This window comes from Diabrotica virgifera, chromosome 9, assembly GCF_917563875.1.
Source record: "Diabrotica virgifera virgifera chromosome 9, PGI_DIABVI_V3a".
Lineage (NCBI taxonomy): Eukaryota > Metazoa > Arthropoda > Insecta > Coleoptera > Chrysomelidae > Diabrotica > Diabrotica virgifera.
This window is the reverse complement of record NC_065451.1, coordinates 58,539,371-58,557,278: the sequence shown is the minus strand read 5'-3', so window position 1 is coordinate 58,557,278 and position 17,908 is coordinate 58,539,371. Positions and strand designations below refer to the sequence as shown.

The 17,908-nt window shown below is 33.6% G+C and overlaps 1 protein-coding gene across 3 annotated transcripts in view; it reads right to left on the bottom strand.

The window, feature by feature from the left end:
* Positions 1–17,908, bottom strand: part of LOC114339168 (dynein axonemal heavy chain 1-like) — a 1,269,803-nt gene that overhangs the window by 795,422 nt on the left and 456,473 nt on the right. For all 3 annotated transcript variants that reach the window (XR_007700607.1, XR_007700606.1, XM_050661243.1), the window contains exons 15-16: positions 12,808–13,003; positions 5,830–6,023 (exon numbers count right to left, since the gene is read on the bottom strand). Coding sequence is in view for 1 of the 3 variants with exons in the window: in XM_050661243.1 (XP_050517200.1) it covers positions 5,830–6,023; positions 12,808–13,003 (390 nt within the window). In the remaining 2 variants the exon portion in view is untranslated. The remainder of the gene's footprint in view (positions 1–5,829; positions 6,024–12,807; positions 13,004–17,908) is intronic.

The window sequence follows — 17,908 nt, the reverse complement described above, 5'->3', positions numbered from 1 at the left end:
ATTTTCGAATGTGACAAAAAGTGACATATTCTACTTTTCATACACTTTAATATGGCGTAGAAAACAATTAACCCCTAAATATTCATCCCTTAGTTACAACCCCTAACGTTAATTAATAGCACCCTGTATATTTTTTTATAGTTTTGGGTGTGGTCTTCTATCGTCTATTCAACACATTTTTTGAAAATAAAATCGGTTCGTAAATAAGCAAGAATAGAGATTTTCGAATGGGACAAAAACTGATTTATTACATTTGTAATACACTTTAATATCGCTCAGAAAAAAAATTATCCCCTAAATATTCATCCCTTAGTTACAACCCCTAACTTTATTTTTTAAATAGCACCCTGTAAGTTAGGGATGAATTTTTTCTACGCCATATGAAAGTGTATTACAAATGAAATATATCAGCTTTTGTCACATTCGAAAATCTCTATTCGTTTAAGAAATATAGCCTGGATAAATTAGTCTGGGACACACAATTAACAAAAATAAACTGATAGTTTCTTGGTTATTTACGAACCGATTTTATTTTCAAAAAATGTGTTGAATAGATGATAAAAGAATACAGTGAAACCCGCTTATTAAAATACCGGTTAAAGGAATATCCCGGTTTAAGGAATATAAATTTGAGATCCCAAAACGTTTCTACTAAGCAAATATTAGAATATTATTAGAATATCCCTGTTATAGCAATACTTTTGCTTGGCACGACAGCTATTCCAATAAGCGGGTTCGACTGTACATTCAAAAATTTTTAAAAAATATGCAGGGTGCTATTAAAAAAATTAGAGTTAAGGGTTGTAACTAAGGGATGAATATTTAGGGGTTTATTTTTTTGTACGCCATATTAAAGTGTATTACAAGTAGAATATATCACTTTTTGTCACATTCGAAAATCTCTATTCGTTTAAGAGATATAGCGTGGGTAAATTAGTCTGGGACACCCTGTATATGTACATTTTTGTCTTTTTGTTAATTTTAGCTTGTAGTTTGTAACTGTGAATATTTTATATACTGGGACTGAAGATGAGGCATCAATTTTAAGCCTCGAAACCGGTTGCCCCATGATTGTATAACAACTATTAAACATACAAAATCTAAGATTGCGAGTATTGACTCAATTCCTATATCCAATAGTAAAGAGTATATTATTTACATAGAAAGTATTGGAGAATCGAAAAGTTGCGCTAAAATAGCAATGCCGGCAGTGGCGTAGAATTTGTGAAGGGTCAACCATTCACCGTCCCCTGTTGTACGTCTCTGGTAGTAGGCAGAAAAGTTTATGTATCATAATTTAGTAGGGTGTATAGTGCCTACACTTTCTGCCAAGTATGACAAGGATATGTCAAATGGTTTTAAAGTACTAGGTACAAATATTTTTAAATTTTTAAATGAAACACCCTGTAACTCAGTAAGTAGCCACATTTTATTTAGGTGGATAAAAAATCTTTTTATTTTGAGATCTAGAATCTACAACTCATGGATTGGACATTCTTAATGAATCATCCTGTATACGCCATATAGTTTTAATATAAAAAAAAATAGATATAAAAAATACTTAAAAATACTTTTGCACAAAAATCAAATAATGGTTCATTATCGTTTACACAAGAGTCAAGTGTTTTATGAGCTTTTGAGAAGACACCAAGATTATCCTAACAGCTCTAGATTCTACAGATCTCCATCATCCTGTCAGATCTACATTCAGGTTTGATTACAAAAACACGTAGCTCTGCCAAAAAGCAGACAAAGCAGCCTATTTTAGTATGTATCTAAATGTCTACCATTTTGTGAAAGTTAAAGGAAGGCAAAATTACAGATCGGCCCTCAATTCGTCCCCGAGCAGGTACTAGAAGGTAATTTTACCCTTAATTTCTACCGATGCTGATTACGGTACTTTAATGACACCACTCAACTGATCCCCGAGCAGGGGAATATAATTTTTGAGAAAACCAACTTAAGTTTAAGAAAGTTTAAATTTATTTTCACTTTTTGTAATAACTACTTGTAAGCAAAACAAGTATAGATTGCTGAAAAACTTTTAATTTTAGTGAATGTGGAAAACGTGTATTAATAGTATAATCGTAGAAATTTGCAAGATATAAAGAGCTAAAAAGTGGTGAAGTATGTTAGAATTAGAGATATAGTCCGGTTTAATTTCGAACATTTTTTTTTTAGATAAACCGGGTAATTCTGAGCAAAAAATATCTCTTTTCATTTTTCTCTAAAATTGATTGTTGTCGAGTTATATGCGATTAAAAATTTGAAAAATGCGAAAATGGCCATTTTCAAGGCTTAATAACTCGATTAAAAATTATTATTTTAAAATTCAAAAAGTGACCAAATCAAGTTTCAAACCCCTTCTTCAATGTCCTGAAGAGATTTTTGTCATGATTTTATTACAAAGCTGTTATTATTAATTATTAACAATTAGCGGTATAGTCCAGGATGTATAGTCGCCCCCGTTAGTGAAATTATTCCGATCCGATTTTTTTACACAAACTTACTCAAAAAGAGGTCCTTATAACATATCCATAGGGTGCCGGACTGTGCCGTGGTCGAAAAATTGTTTAAACAATTTTTTTTAAACAAATTCACAAAAATAATTTTTTTATTTCGAACAATTTTTTTTAAATCATTTGGGACAATCTGAGCAAAAAAGGCCTCTTGTAATTTTTTTCTAAAATTGATTGTTGTCGAGTTATACGCGATTTAAAATTTGAAAAATGCGAAAATGGCCATATAACTCGACAACAATCAATTTTAGAGAAAAATCACAAGATACCTTTTTTGCTCAGAATAACCCCAATTATCTAAAAAATCATTCGCAATGAAAAAATTATTTTTGTGAATTTGTTTTAAAAAAAATTGCTTTAACAATTTTTCGACCACGGAACCGCCAACCACCCTGTGGATGTGTTATAAGGACCTCTTTTTGAGTAAGTTTATGCAAAAAAATCTAATTGACATAGGTTCTCCAACAGGGGAGACCATATAACCCGGTCTAACCCAGGCAATCAAATAACATTTACAAAACGTTGAAAAAACGTCATAATTATCACCAAACGACGTCAGTTCATCACGTTTTTTCGACGTCGAAAATCACGTAAATATGTCCCACCATAAATCACGTCATTTTTATCACGTTTTAAATACGTGATATGAAAAATGTGAGGTTCGAGCCCCAGGCCGGTCATTTGCAAAATAAAAAGGCCAGCGTCCTAGTATAAAAATATATATAGAATCTACGACTTGGTCTGGAATAAACTGGTGTCTGATCGACCTATGGAGGAGCGGTACGGCAAGGGATAAGTGCTTGCGGCTTGGTGATACTCCTCCATAGATCCCTACCGAAGGGTGTTGACGCCTAAAAATCGAAGGGTGTCGGACTCTATGATTTTTTTATTACAAAACTCTTAATTTTCATTTAATATTCATTTAAAGTACTTATATTTAATTAATAGAGTTTGTCGATCTCTTGTTCGACAAATTTACAGACGCGTTTTTTTAGTCCGACAATGTAAATATGTTAATGACGTGGGACGCGGAAACCCGTCCAACCTGCACTCGGAAATTTTTTAGAAAGTGGTAGACTCGCTCAAACGAAGCAGTTAAGACCATTTTTAAGAATTTTGTAATCATCTTCCAAAAATGACAATGTACTGTGGACTATAATATGATATATCAGTATAATTAGTGTGACCAACTACAATTCAGTCGAATCCGGGACAAGGCTGAAAAAAATACCTGAAATCCGGGACATTTCAATGATTATTTCATTCATAGGAGATTCTGACAAATAGAAAGCTACAGAAATCTAAATTAAATTGATAATTTTTGATAATTTCCCGTCGTCAAGTATATTACGTCAGAAGCCCTTCGTTGCTACGAAAAAATACATTCAGTGACATTAATGACAATTAATGTTTTAAAATTTACAAAAGTGATGACTTTTAGCCGTAAAATATTTATAACAACTGTGTGTTTAATTGTACTAATTGGTACTTATATAAATGAATTACAATAAAATTTTGGTTTTGAACAGTTTTATTCATGAAATAATCGCAACAAATTGCATTCGATCTCTAAAATTAATATAGAATTTTTGCCCTCGTGACACTTTTGACATAATTTCACTCGCCTTCGGCTCGTGAAATTAAAACTGTCAAAGTGTCGCTCGGAAAAAATTCAATAATTTTAGAGCTCTTGTGCAATTACTTAAGAAAGGTAAATAAAAACTGGATGAGAGCGGAGCAGGATAGATGGGATTGGAAACGAGGGGAGGAGGCCTATGTTCAGCAGTGGACTTTTGAGGCTGGATGATGATGTGCAATTACTACTGGAAATCGGGTCATTTTTTTTCAGAAGACGATAATTAACGCTAGAAAGTCGGGCTTAGCTTGCCTACCTAGAAAGCCGGAAGGGATCATTTTGGCCCCACGTTCTTTAATCAATTAAAACTCAGTTTAAAGAAATTAAATCTACTCTGGACGATAGAATCTGATTTTATTTTTCTATCATTGTTCAACACATTCGCTGCCTATCAAAAACATTCGGAACACCTACAGTTTTTGATATTTGCCACACATTGCCTTGTTACAGCCGCGGCAATGATTGGAAGTATGATTTCCTTTACAAAATATTTTCAACTGATATTTTTGTTGTTTTTGAATAGTAACAGTGATAGTTGTTGGTAGATCTGGTGTTGCTAGGCGTAGTTCCAGATTTCGGGACGCAAGGTATGGGGCCCATAATTCTTCACACAGACGAAGAATAAACTTACAAAGACTGAGTCTACTTCCAGTTATTTCTTTATAAATAATCCATGCATTTATAGCTTCCAAGTCAAGAGTATTATCAAACACGTACATAGGCCATCGTCTTGAAGTTACTTTTGTAGTATAAAGACGCGTCATTTGGTCCCTACACCCACAATTGTATCTTTGTGTTCACTTGTGTTGACCAACAATTTTATCTTTATTACGTACTTATATGGTCAGTACCAGTATAAGGGTAAAACATACATAAATATAATTTTACCCATCCGACAGGAATTTGAAAGAAAGGCTCGTCGAATTTCCCAGAAGACTATAATAACTTACACAGGGCAAATTTGGCCACTTTAGACTTCTATGGTCGAAGAGGATGCCAGGAACTTCCTGGGAACGCGTTCATGGAAAAGAACAGCGGTAAATCGAAATGATTGGAGAAGCTTGTTGAAGGAGGCCAAGGCTCGATTTGGGCTGTAGTGCCATTGGATGGATGGAGACTTCTGTGGTAGATTTGTTAGAAAAACCATTTAATAAATTTAGTAAACAATATTTTTTTGTGCTAAATAAGTCTTTGTATCAAAATATTAAAAGACATAAAATATGAAATTATTATTGCCTCAAATAAAAAAAAATACAATAACTTCAAATCGTAACAGGGGCCAAATTGGCCCCTCCGACTTTCTAGTGTTAAAATACAGAAACGGAAAAAAGTCCACCGTCTTAGTTTTCGTAGAATTATAATACCACGATATAAAATGTTTTGGATGTGGTATTAGTATTACACTCTAGACATTGTCCAGTTTTTTTTTGTCCCACCAATTCAATTTGATGTGAATTCTTAAAAGAATAACGTATTCAAAAATTGAAAATAGAATTTTACCAAAACGTTGAAAATTCGGATGGCCCGGAAGCCTTGTCCAGGACACCGCGACACAACTTCGTAATTCGGGCCATGTCCCGGATTTTTCGAGCTAGTTGGTCACATTAAGTATGCTATATGTGTTACGTGAAATTAGTATTTATTTTACAATTGAATACTAAGAATAATATTTACCTGCTTTGGAGTTCCTCCAGCCAAAAAATGTTGCCATTCCTGTGGATCGATTTTTTTCAAGTCCATTAAAATTCTGATACACAACAAAAATGCAAAATGCATCTTGTGCTTTTCAAACAGACTCCTGCATATATTGCAATATAGATTGAATGTGAATGAGTCGTTGATAGTCTTTACACGTTGAATAATGTTATCTGGAATAAAATGTAACTGCATAAGAAAATTTAAAATATTGTTTAAGCGGATAGGCGCAACATTTAGTCTCCTATGCTATTTACATTGTATATGCATTAAGCAGAATGAAAGATTGCATTATTACCGAGGGCCGAAAGTCCCTGAAAACTTCTGTAATGTTGATTTTAATAAGTTACAGGGGTGACAAAAAAGAAAAACTTTAGTGTGATTTTTAAATTCAAATATCTCATTCAAAAGAAACTTTTTGTTTATTCTAAGGGACTTTTGGCCCTAAATTTTCCAAAAATTTTTATTAGTTTTTATATATATATGATCGGTTTAGAACGTCTTGCGGCGTTGTCCGATTCCCAAATTCCATTCCTTCCTATTTTGCCACAGGTCATCCCTGAGGTCTCGCGCGCTCATCGCTTTGCGGATGCCGGTGGTCCAATTAACTTTCGGTCTCCCTCGCTTCCGATGTTCAGGAGGTTGCCATTCCAGACATTGTTTTGGAAGTCTCTCGTCATTCATTCTGTTTACGTGTCCATACCAGATCAGTTGTCTTCTCTCTATATCTTTCATTATTGTTCCTTCTATTCCCATTCGATTTTTAATGTCTTCATTTCTGATATGTTCTCTTTTGGATATACGTAATGACCTTCTGATTGCATCCATTTCCACTACTTCAATTTTGTTTTTGTTTTTTTCTGTAAGCCTCCAAGTTTCAGCATCATATAATAAACTACTCTTAATCATAGTCTCGTAGATATTAAATTTTCTCTTATTCGATATTTGAGTACTCCAAAGAATATTATTGAGACATCGGATTGCTCTTTTTGCTTGTATAATTCTGGAAGTAATTTCTTTGTCATCAGTTCCAGTTTTATCAAATGTTACTCCTAGATATTTATAATCTTGGCAGGCTTTAATTTTTTGATTACTTTCCATAGTAAGATGAATATCGTTCTCTTCTGAACCAACACATAAGTACTTTGTTTTATCTATATTGACGTCCAATCCCCATCTTGAATATTCCTCGACCAACTTACGCATCATGTATTCTATGTCTTCCCTGTCGTTTGCTATTACGACCTGGTCGTCCGCGAACTGGAGCGTGTAGAGGCATGTATTGTTTAGCTCGATGCCCATTCCATTTACTTTCCTCTTCCAACCTTTAAGTGCTGCTGCAACGTAGATTTTAAATAGGGTCGAAGATATGCAACATCCTTGTCTAAGCCCCTTAGTTACTGGAAAGCTGTTAGTAAGTGAGTTTCCTATCTTTACTCGTGAACGTGATCCTGCATATAGATTTTTTAATGCATTGGTGAGAGTGTAGCTTACTGGTGAAGCATGTAGAACTTCCCACATCTTATTTAAGGGTATGTTATCATAAGCTTTTTGTAAGTCAACGAATATCAGGTGCACTTCTCTGTTTCTGGCTGTTTTTTTCTCTATAATTTGTTTTAAACTAAATACGTTGTCTGTACAGGAGCGGCCAGCTCTAAAGCCCCCTTGTTCTTCTTCTTCATATTGGCTATATTCGGACTCTATTAGGTCTCTCAGTATTCTACCATACAGTCTACTGAGTGGTGCTGGTCACCGAAATTCCCCTGTAGTTTTCGCAATTTCGCTTATCTCCTTTCTTATGGATGGATGAGATATAAGCCATTTTCCATTCATGAGGCACTGGATGTCCATTTAAGAATTCGACGAAGACTTTTGTTAGCATTCGAAATAGCTTAGCTGTTCCATTTTTAATTAGTTCTGCTGGAATACCTTCTGGACTGCAAGCTTTACCATTCTTTAAGCTTCTCACCGCTTTTATCAGACTTTCTACGTCGATATTTATATGTTCTCCTTCTATTTCTATACCTGGTGTAGCTATATTTTCTAGATATTCGCCTCGTTCTTCTGTTAACAATTTTTTATAGTGGTCCATCCATTTTTGTGACTGTATACAGTGTATGGGTACTTTTTCTTTATCATCCTTTTTTACGGAATTTATAAATCTCCAAGCTTCTGTGGTTTTCCTGCCACCTATATATGTGTTTATCTCCATATATTTGCGATCCCATAAATCGTTTTTCTCCTTTATAACAGTGTTTCGCACTGCTCGCTTTATTCTGTTGTACTCTATTCGATCTTCGTCATTTTTAGTATTTAACCATTTTTGGTAAAGCTTCTTCTTGGTCAAAACTAGTTCTTCTATTTCCTCGTTCCACCAGAGTTTATTGCTTGGTTTGGTTTGTGGTTGTTCTCCTAACACTTCTTTGGCACTTTTATGCATTGTTCATAGCATGTTTTGATATAGTTCTGTTGTGTTTTCTAAATGCTCATTGAGATTTTGATCTAGTCTCCTTTGATACAGCTCTTTAGTACTTTCATGAATAAAGCTTTGAAGGTTATAGTTAGGTTCTTTTATTTCTTCTAGTTGTTCTTCGATTTGATGTTCATTGCTTGTAATATAGGGAACTACAATCTTGCTTTTAACTAGAAAGTGATCAGAGTCGCAGCTTGCTCCTCTCATGAATCTAACATCATTTATTTTTAGCTCTGAAACTTGTTTCACAATGATGTAGTCGATGATTGATTTTAGATTAAGGGTTGGTTGCGTCCACGTAAATTTGTGTATATCTTTGTGTTTCAAGAAACCATTGGCAATTTTTAGTCTGTTGTTTTGACATACATAAATTAGTCTATTCCCATTATCGTTGCACGTATCTTCTCCGTAGAGGCCTACAATCTCACTATTGTTTTGGTGTCCAGTTCTGCTATTGAAATCACCAAGAATTATGACCTCTCGTGTATTACCGATCTCCTCAATTACGTCATTGAGTTTTTCAAAGAATTCATCCTTCCTGGCAACTGGTTCATCATTAGATAAAGTATACACCGCAATAATAGTGATTCTTTTTTGATGTAATGCTATATTCATTCGTAGCAGATTTTCGTTGATTGCTTCCCAATCTGTTATATGTTTTTTCCACTTGTGTTTGATGAGTATGGATACTCTTCTTTTGGCTCTTTCGTCTTTACGTACTCCACTATATAAGTGTATGTATTGTCCGTTTCTTTCTGAACCAACTCCTTTTTTCTTTGTTTCCGTGAGTACAACAATGTCTAATTTGATTTTTTCTACTTCCTTTATTATTATCTCAAGTTTCCCGGTTAGCGATTAGACATTTCAGGTTCCTATATTCATTGTCCTTTTCCGTAGCCGTTTTCGTCTTAAAATTTTCCTATCTACATTTCCGAGGCATGTTTTTATAGGCAGGATTTTATACTATCCCTAAAATCGTCGGGCTGCCACCTCCGCCCCCCAGACCGTTGTGAAGATCTTCTTCTCCGCCCTGGACGCCGTTGTGGACTTCATCCGTAACCCTGGACAAGGGACCCTTAGCAGGTACTAGTTTCCCGGGTCAGGAAACACCTGGAATCTGCGGAAGGCAGGGATTGATTCACTTTCCCTGATAGGATTATCCAAGAAGGAGTTCCTACCCGCCACCTTTATTAGTTTTTCCAGGATTCTGAAAAAAGGAACACCATGTCCGTGGTGATATTTTCCAAATCGAACATTCGCCATCTTGGTCATACAACGCACTCAGTCGAACATAATGTATTGGCAAGACAGTGACAATTTTAAATATTTGAAACGGCTTCAGGAATATTTTGAGTTGTTTATTAAATAATATTTTAATTAACTAGTTTTGATGGGAAATAAGCCACAATTTTACTAAAAAAATGATGTTATTAACGTTTCGACGTCCAAATCGGATGCAGTTGTCAAAATACAAAAAATATCAATCAAAAAATATTAAAAAAGTTATTAAACGTGTTCAAAATTTATATAAACATTCTATAGTTACAATATATTATTAAAAAATCACTTTTCTTCTTTTTTCGATTAAGTATTAGTTTTTATTGTATACAGGGGTGGCCAAGCTCCTTGATAGTCAGAGCCATTTTTAAAAATTTGAAATTTTTCGCGAGACGCAACAACAATTATTTAAAAAGCGTAAAGAAGGTATTAAATTTTTTTTTCACCTTTGGATTCACGAATTTTGAAATAAAATGGTTCACATCGTTGTTTCAAATATGTAAATAATTCTACAAGCAGTTTTTACTAATTCAGGATTCTTCGATTCTTCATATCATACTTCTATTTATTTCTGGGATGGCCTACTGATGTACCGTCTCTCAAAAAAACACCGTCTTTAACAATCTATCTTCCTCTGATTTTGATCTTACCACATAACCTTCCCATCTTATCTTAGCTTTTATATTATGTCTGACGATGTTTTCAGTACCATACAGTCACCAACACAGCTTTGCGGCGCCTTCTTCACTCTTCTGTCAATTCACCTTTTTGAGGTCCAAATAAGAGAACTTTCCTTTCAAAAACCAGCAGCATTTTTATTTCCCGCTGATGCAGAGTCCATGTTTTACTTCCATGTAACAATTGGGCGAACAATTGGCATGTACCTACAGTCTTAATTTAGATTGTCTTTTTAGCATCTTAGATCTTAATAATGATGACAGAGAGTATAATGCTCTATTCCAAGCAGCTATTCATGCTGAGACCTCTTTTTATATGTGGTTGTCATTTGTCACCTGTGATTACCACAGATATTTAAATTTCTTTACTACTTTAAAGTTGTGGTCATTAATAGTTCTGCTCTGCTAACTCTTGGTCTTGGATTTTTGGTTACTAGCATGTATTTCGTTTTCTCTTCATTTATTCGAAGGCCCAGACTACGCGTTTCTTCCTCGAGTTGTGAAAACACCTCTCTCAGGTCTTTTGTAGAATGAATAACTGCACCTAGATCACCAAAAGCCAACCATAGTTTTGATCCTCGATTCTCAAATCCCCTGTATTCTCAGATGATATTTTGCTTATTACATATTCTAAGGCCAAATTGAATAGGTGATAAGGGGTCTCTTTGTCTGAGTCCTGATGTTACAATTTGTCTTTGTTATTTGTTGTCGGTAATTTAAGACATTTTAAAATACAAAAATTAAAAGTAATTCAGGTACATTTATTAAGAGCCACAAATAATCCTTCAAAGAGCCACATGTGGCTCGCGAGCCACAGTTTGGCCACCCCTGGATAGTATATAACTTATTGCAATCACTGAATCAGCACGGAATACATAGTTGGTGAAAAAATAATTCTATAATTTAAGAGATTATACAAGTAACGGTTATCCAAGTACATTCAAAAACTGAACGAAAATGTCTATAATGCTAATGACAATGTCACAGTATATAGAGGTTCCACAGTAAAACCACTCCTCTGCCGGCGCTTTGATCTCAAGAAGTAATACCGGCAGTACGCAATTGGCAATTCACCAGTGGTGGATGCGGGTTTTCCCCGTTAAAATCCGTATGTTTCTATGCGACTAGCAATGCGAGAGTGGGGCAAAAGCGACTAAGAACATTGCGCGGTCGCCATGCGCGACTACAGATTTTACTTCCAATTTTTCGGAGAGTGGTTCTACTGTCCCTCTTTATACTGTGACAATGTCATTGTCAACTACTAATGTTTACATCTGCAGTTTCCATACCAGTGATAATTTTACTACATGTAATTTGCCGTGTAAAAAAGAAAAAGTAGGGATAGTTCCGTAAAATATTTGGGCCTACACTCTTAATACAATACTGTAACAGATATTACAGTAATTATTATTGTAACAGCCATCTCTTTAGAGCAGCGGTATCGAAAGTGCGAATTGCCGTAGTGGTTGCCAACCTTCTTAGAGGAGATAGCACATGAAGAAGAAGAACAGATATTAAAGTGAATAAATAATTTGACCGGAACAAAAGAACATAATATTGGAAATAACTACATTTAAGGAGCATGTCGATATGGAAGACTAAACAACTATTAAAACTAATCCAAAAAGTAATGGATCACAACAGAATACCACAAGAATGGAGATAAAGCATTATAATACCTCTCTTCAAAAAGGGAGACAAAAACAACCAAAGTGATAACAAACAAACTGAATGAAATTATAACATTAAAGGAAAAATAAAGGTTGCACGTAATTTTCCCATTGTTGCCATATTCTAAATTTGAAAAAATATACAGGGAATAATCAGATAAAAACAAAGAAAAACAGTACAGCCGATATCTGCTGTGGTAAATAAATATTGTTTTTTATTTGGCAACAACGATTCCTGCTAAACTGGACAGTAGCGAAAACACTAATATATGAGGAACAATGTGTTGAATTTGTTTGCCGTCAAGTTTGTACCATTGGGTTATGATGTCACTACATATATGACGTGCACGTCTAATTGTTTGAACTGGACCACAGCAGAAGAACAAGGTTGTAGGTCGGAAAGTTCATGCACCGAAGTTTTATTTCCTGGATCTTGAAACGGTGTCAAAAACGCAATTATTCCACCCTCCTATTTTTCTAGACTATATCAAAATTTAAAAGACGTTATTTGATGACCATCCCCCGTATATTGTAACAACTCAAAATGACTGCAATTATATTTCACGAGAAGGCATTTACTTCTGTAGAATCCTGTATTCAAGTAGGCATTTCATTTCAATGGATACGTTAGTATTTTAGAAGCAGAAATATCATGCCTTGCTTTTCTTGTGGAATATCATGCGTTATTTTTCTCACGAGAAGGTTATAGGAGGCTTTTATTTAAAGGAATTCTGGGTATTTAGTTAAGTGACCGTCGTTGAATTGTTTATATACCATTTGAGTAATGAATTCACCGATAAAGGTTTGTTATTCTTTAAGGCGATAGGAAATTGAGTGTTTATCTCTAAACGTTACTTACCTGATTTTTCAGTATCAGCCATGGTAGAAACAAAAATTTGTATAAACCATTCCAAAGAATACTGGTACATTGGATCTACATTGGACAGATCAGCTACGCAAAAGAATAGTATCTGAGCTCTGTTTGCTACAGGAATATAAAGCGCTCTAGTGTTGTCGATGTCGATTTGTGTTATTTCTGCAGACTCTACTTTACTCTAAAAAATAAAATAATCTCTAAATAACAAAATAATTATATTTCTGATTTCATTGGATTTTAAACTTTTATTGCACCAAGCTTGTTATATTTCTGTTGTTTTCTTCTATTGCTTGTTTTGTTTCCTTAGGATTTTCTTGCATTGTCATTTTTGTTTCTTTTTTGGTTTTCTTCCATGGCTCGTTTTGTTTCATCCATTTTTTGTGACTGTATTTGCATAAGTTTTAATGTTTTCTTTATTCCTGATAATTCCTGTTTTTCTGTTTCCATGATTGTTATTTCCAAAAGTCTTCTTGTTCTAAATGTTCTTCTTGTTTTTTGTTTTCTTTGCTTTTGTTTCTTGTCACAGACATTTCTTTTTAAGAAATACTATCCCCGCCAAATATAAAACTTTAAAACACCATATAATATGTTGCAGATACGAAAATTCTCTTTCACCGAATTTAATAAATTGTCAAATATTTAAAAAAAATTATCAAGTGCAAATATCTAACAAAATAAAATAAATTATGAGAAATTGTTCCTAAAGGAAAATAATATTTCGTAATTCAAATATATCAGTTTTGACCACTCGATAAATAAATTTTCAATCACCTGTTTTTCCTTTGTTTTTCTTTTCAAAGTTGCAATGAGAAATACTTTCCAATGTATCTCACTTTGGGCGCTCCATTTATTGTGCTCTGTATCTTCCCTTGTTATAAGATTGACAAGTACCTTATTAATTAGATTAATTAATTAATTATTTTAATTGTTACTCATGAAACAAAACCAAAATTTAATAAAAATTTTTAATAAAAAATATTCTCAGGGCTAATTGATTGGATGTATTACCTTTATGTTATGGCTTCTAGTATTTCTCTTTGCTTGCTTTAGGGACAAAACAGGTAAAATAAATATACTCAAACTCATATAAATTTTATAACTCTTATTTATTTATATACTATACCATAAATATAAAAAAATTTAAATTTATGCTAAACTTTATTCTGTAAAATCTCTTATCTAATAAAAAAACTTTAATTCTATTATCTCCTTTTTGTGAACCAAAATTCAGTCAATTGAATCGGTAGACTGTTCTTATTATTATTAAAAAAAAGACCAAAATTTAATTTCTACTTTTTAAATAGATTACTTGTATCTTCTATGAATTTACGAATGAATAATTTATACTATTAAGTTGACAAAAACAAATATGGTATGTAATACAAAACAACTCTCTCTTTTCACAAATAATCTGACTAACATTTTCTAACATCCTTATTTCTTCTGCTGGATTGTGTTGTTCCTAGTCCTCCCACAACGTGCTCCTCGGATTCTGCAAACTGTCCTTCTCCTTCAAACTGTTTAAAAAAAAATGGCACTCTTTCGAATTCTCTCCTCAAATTAAAATCTCTGACTCGATAAAAAGAATATCAATTTTTAGAATTCCAAGATTTTTTTTTTCTTAGCTCGGTATCTCGTGCAAAGTTTATATATTACTGCTACTCGTTCCAGACAGAAACTGGAATCTATTCGGACACAAGGAGTTTGTACTTCTCGACTTGATCACGATTTCGTCACAACACGAATCTGCTTCCACAGTTGCAAATTTTACACACTTTACACAAAAGTACTACTTTCAAACTGGAATGATTTCTTTCGATGTTAATTACACAATGAATTTTTTTTCTCTCATTAACCTGAAACTCACCACTCTATTCCCCTTTCATCGGTCTCCTAGCCAATCACAAGCATTCTCCACACATCATATCCCTACTTTTTTTCTTAAGAACAAATATTATTGTATATAAAATTTATGTCGTGTCAACTTCCAGGACATATTAAAATTAATTTTATTTACACAAAAAAAAACACTCTATACTAAACTAAACAATATTATTTACTACCCGTTAGATTCTGGGAAACCATTTAGAAAACATTGTCTATTGTTCAATCAAACCGCGGAATACATTAACTTTCTAAACAACCATTTGTAGTCCGTTCTGTTGAAATGTATAAATTGTTCGTAGAAACTTTACCACTAAAATTTTTCTCTTCCGCGAAAACTTATTACGGCTAAATTATTTTATTTACAAAATTTGACCATATACAGGGTCATGAAAACCTACGGTCTCGTGGCCTTTGACAAAATTAATTTTTTAAATTCTCCCCATAAAAATAATTTAACAATATTTTACCGGCCAAACCCGATTTCAGGATAAACTAGTTTGGCCTAGGTCAAACTAGTTTGTCCCCAACGCGATAGGATAAACCAGTTTGGCCTAGGCCAAACTAGTTTGTCCTAAACACGAAAAGATAAACTAGTTAGCCTAGGCCACACTAGTTTATCCTGATATTACTACGGACACTTCAGTACGGAACTAGTACGGCCTAGTATAAACATTATAGTATACCTACAAAGCGTAAATCAATAGATATAATAATATTTAAACTGAATAAAATACTCTGTAATACAAACCATCATACTAGAAAAAATAATCAGTAATTTTTTATAAAAGCCATAGGGAACGTGCATACAATTTTAAATTAGAAAAAATGCTATAAATCACAACAGAATATAATTTAAAACATATCTAAGGAAAAAAGTTTTTTCGTCTTTCGTTTGGCACTTTCTTCTTGCAGTACCGTCTCCTATCGGAGGTTGGCTACCATCACAGCAATCTTAACTTTGTTGGCTGCAGTTCTGAACAACTGTATTGAACTGCACCCATACCACTCCCTTAAATTGCGCAACCAGGAAATCCTCCTACGTCCCACATTTCTCTTTCCCGAGATTTTTCCTTGGATTATGAGTCTTAGCAGAGAGTACCTTTCTCCTCTCATTATGTGGCCTAGATACTCCAGTTTTTTCGTTTGTATGGTTTTTATGACTTCGCATTCCTTCCCCATCTTCAGCAAAACATCTTGATTTGGCACCTAAAGACGATTAAAATGGAGAGACAATTCAAATTAATTCAAATTTGAAGTCCTCGCCATTAATTCATTATGTTTGGAATTCGTTCTGAGACTCAGTGTTTATAAATATTTTCATAGTTCTTTCCTTTCCTTCAAAAACTGTATCAAACTCCAATCTCAACAAACTGGTATACAGTGATGAGCGCGCTAATAACCGGCAAAATAGCTCAAAAGATGGAAAACATAATACATTCCGAAACAAAAAGAGATGAAACTAGTGGAGGTGGAAATTATCGTTATAAACCTCTAAAATAACATTACATTACATAGTTTTCCACCTTTAGACGTATCAGAGGAGTATGACAACTGTCACTGTGACAGTAGAATTTTATAAAGTACTCCTGTCACAGAGACGTCTAAAGGTGGGAAACTATGTAATGTAATGTTAATTAATGCGTTTATAACGATAATTTCCACCTCCACTAGTTTCATCTCTTTTTCTTTCGCAATGTATTATGTTTTTCATCTTTTAAGCTATTTTGCCGGTTATTAGCGTGCTTATCACTGTATACAGTGATGACCGAGCTAATAACCGGCAAAATAACGCAAAAGATGGAAAGCATAAAGGATACATTGCGAAACAAAAAGAGATGAAACTAGCGGAGGTGGAAATTATCGTTATAAACGTATTAAACTTATACTCGTTATAAACTATTACCATTGTCTATTACATAGTTTCCCACCTTTAGACTTATTAGAGGAGTATGACAACTGTCACGTAGAATTTTATAAAATACTCTTGTCACAGTTGTCTAAAGGTGGGAAACCATGTAATGTTATGTTAATTTATACGTTTATAACGATAATTTCCACCTCCACTAGTTTCATCTCTTTTTGTTTCGCAGCGTATTATGTTTTCCATCTTTTGCGCTATTTTGCTGGTTATTAGCTCGCTCATCACTGAATTATTACAATGACATACGATAAATGTAATTATAAAATATAATAATGTGACGTAACAAGTGTTACGCGCTTTTTGGGTCGTTTGAAATGGTTTAAATACACAGAAGATTTTAAATTTGTAGGTACTTCTAAGTTATTATGAGCTTTTGAAGAGTGAAATTTTGGAAATCTTATTTTTAAACAAAACTGAACATTATTATGTAATAAAAAAATGTGCAAGTTTCCTACCATAAAAATTATTATTTATTTTTCCGCCGAGTGCTTTGCTGTCACTTAGAATTGCGAAGTATCATTGCCTTCTTGCACTTGCATCTGTTTGTGGAACACTTTTTGTTCCAGCTGCATTTGATATTTTTTTTAGATCAGAATTCGACATTTGCCACCAAACTTTTTGAGAGGAAGCAGATATAAACTAAGGCTCTAAAATATCGATTAAAGATGCAGCTACGAGAGATTCAGTTGGATCAGGACAGGTCAAATGCAGCTGTAACAATCCACAAACAGATGCAAGTGCAAGAAGGCAATGATACTCCGCAATTCTAAGTGTCACCAAAGCACTCCACGGGAAAATAAATCATAATGTTTATAATTGAGGTATAATAATTGTTGCTTTTATAAATGACAACATTGATTATTTTTTATTATATGGTTTTTTTAATTACCAATTGCCATTATTTTAACGAATAATTGTTGTTTTAATAAAGATGATTATTTTCAAATTACAGAGCCTTTTATTCAATTTATATATTTATTTTTGCTTTGTAGGTACATATATTATAATATTTATACTAGGCCGTACTAGTTTATCCTGTATTCATATCAGGATAAACTAGTTTATCCTAGGCTAAACTAGTTTATTCTATCGCGTTTACGACAAACTAGTTTGGCCTAGGCTAAACTAGTTTATCCTGAAATCGAGTTTGGCCGGTAACATATGCATTGTAAATTATGATTCGGGAGCGCTCCTAGTAGCATTTAACGTAGCGCTCCTAGTAACATTCTTGGTATGTTTATTTCTACTGCATCTTGATTGTAAATTTAGTATAGT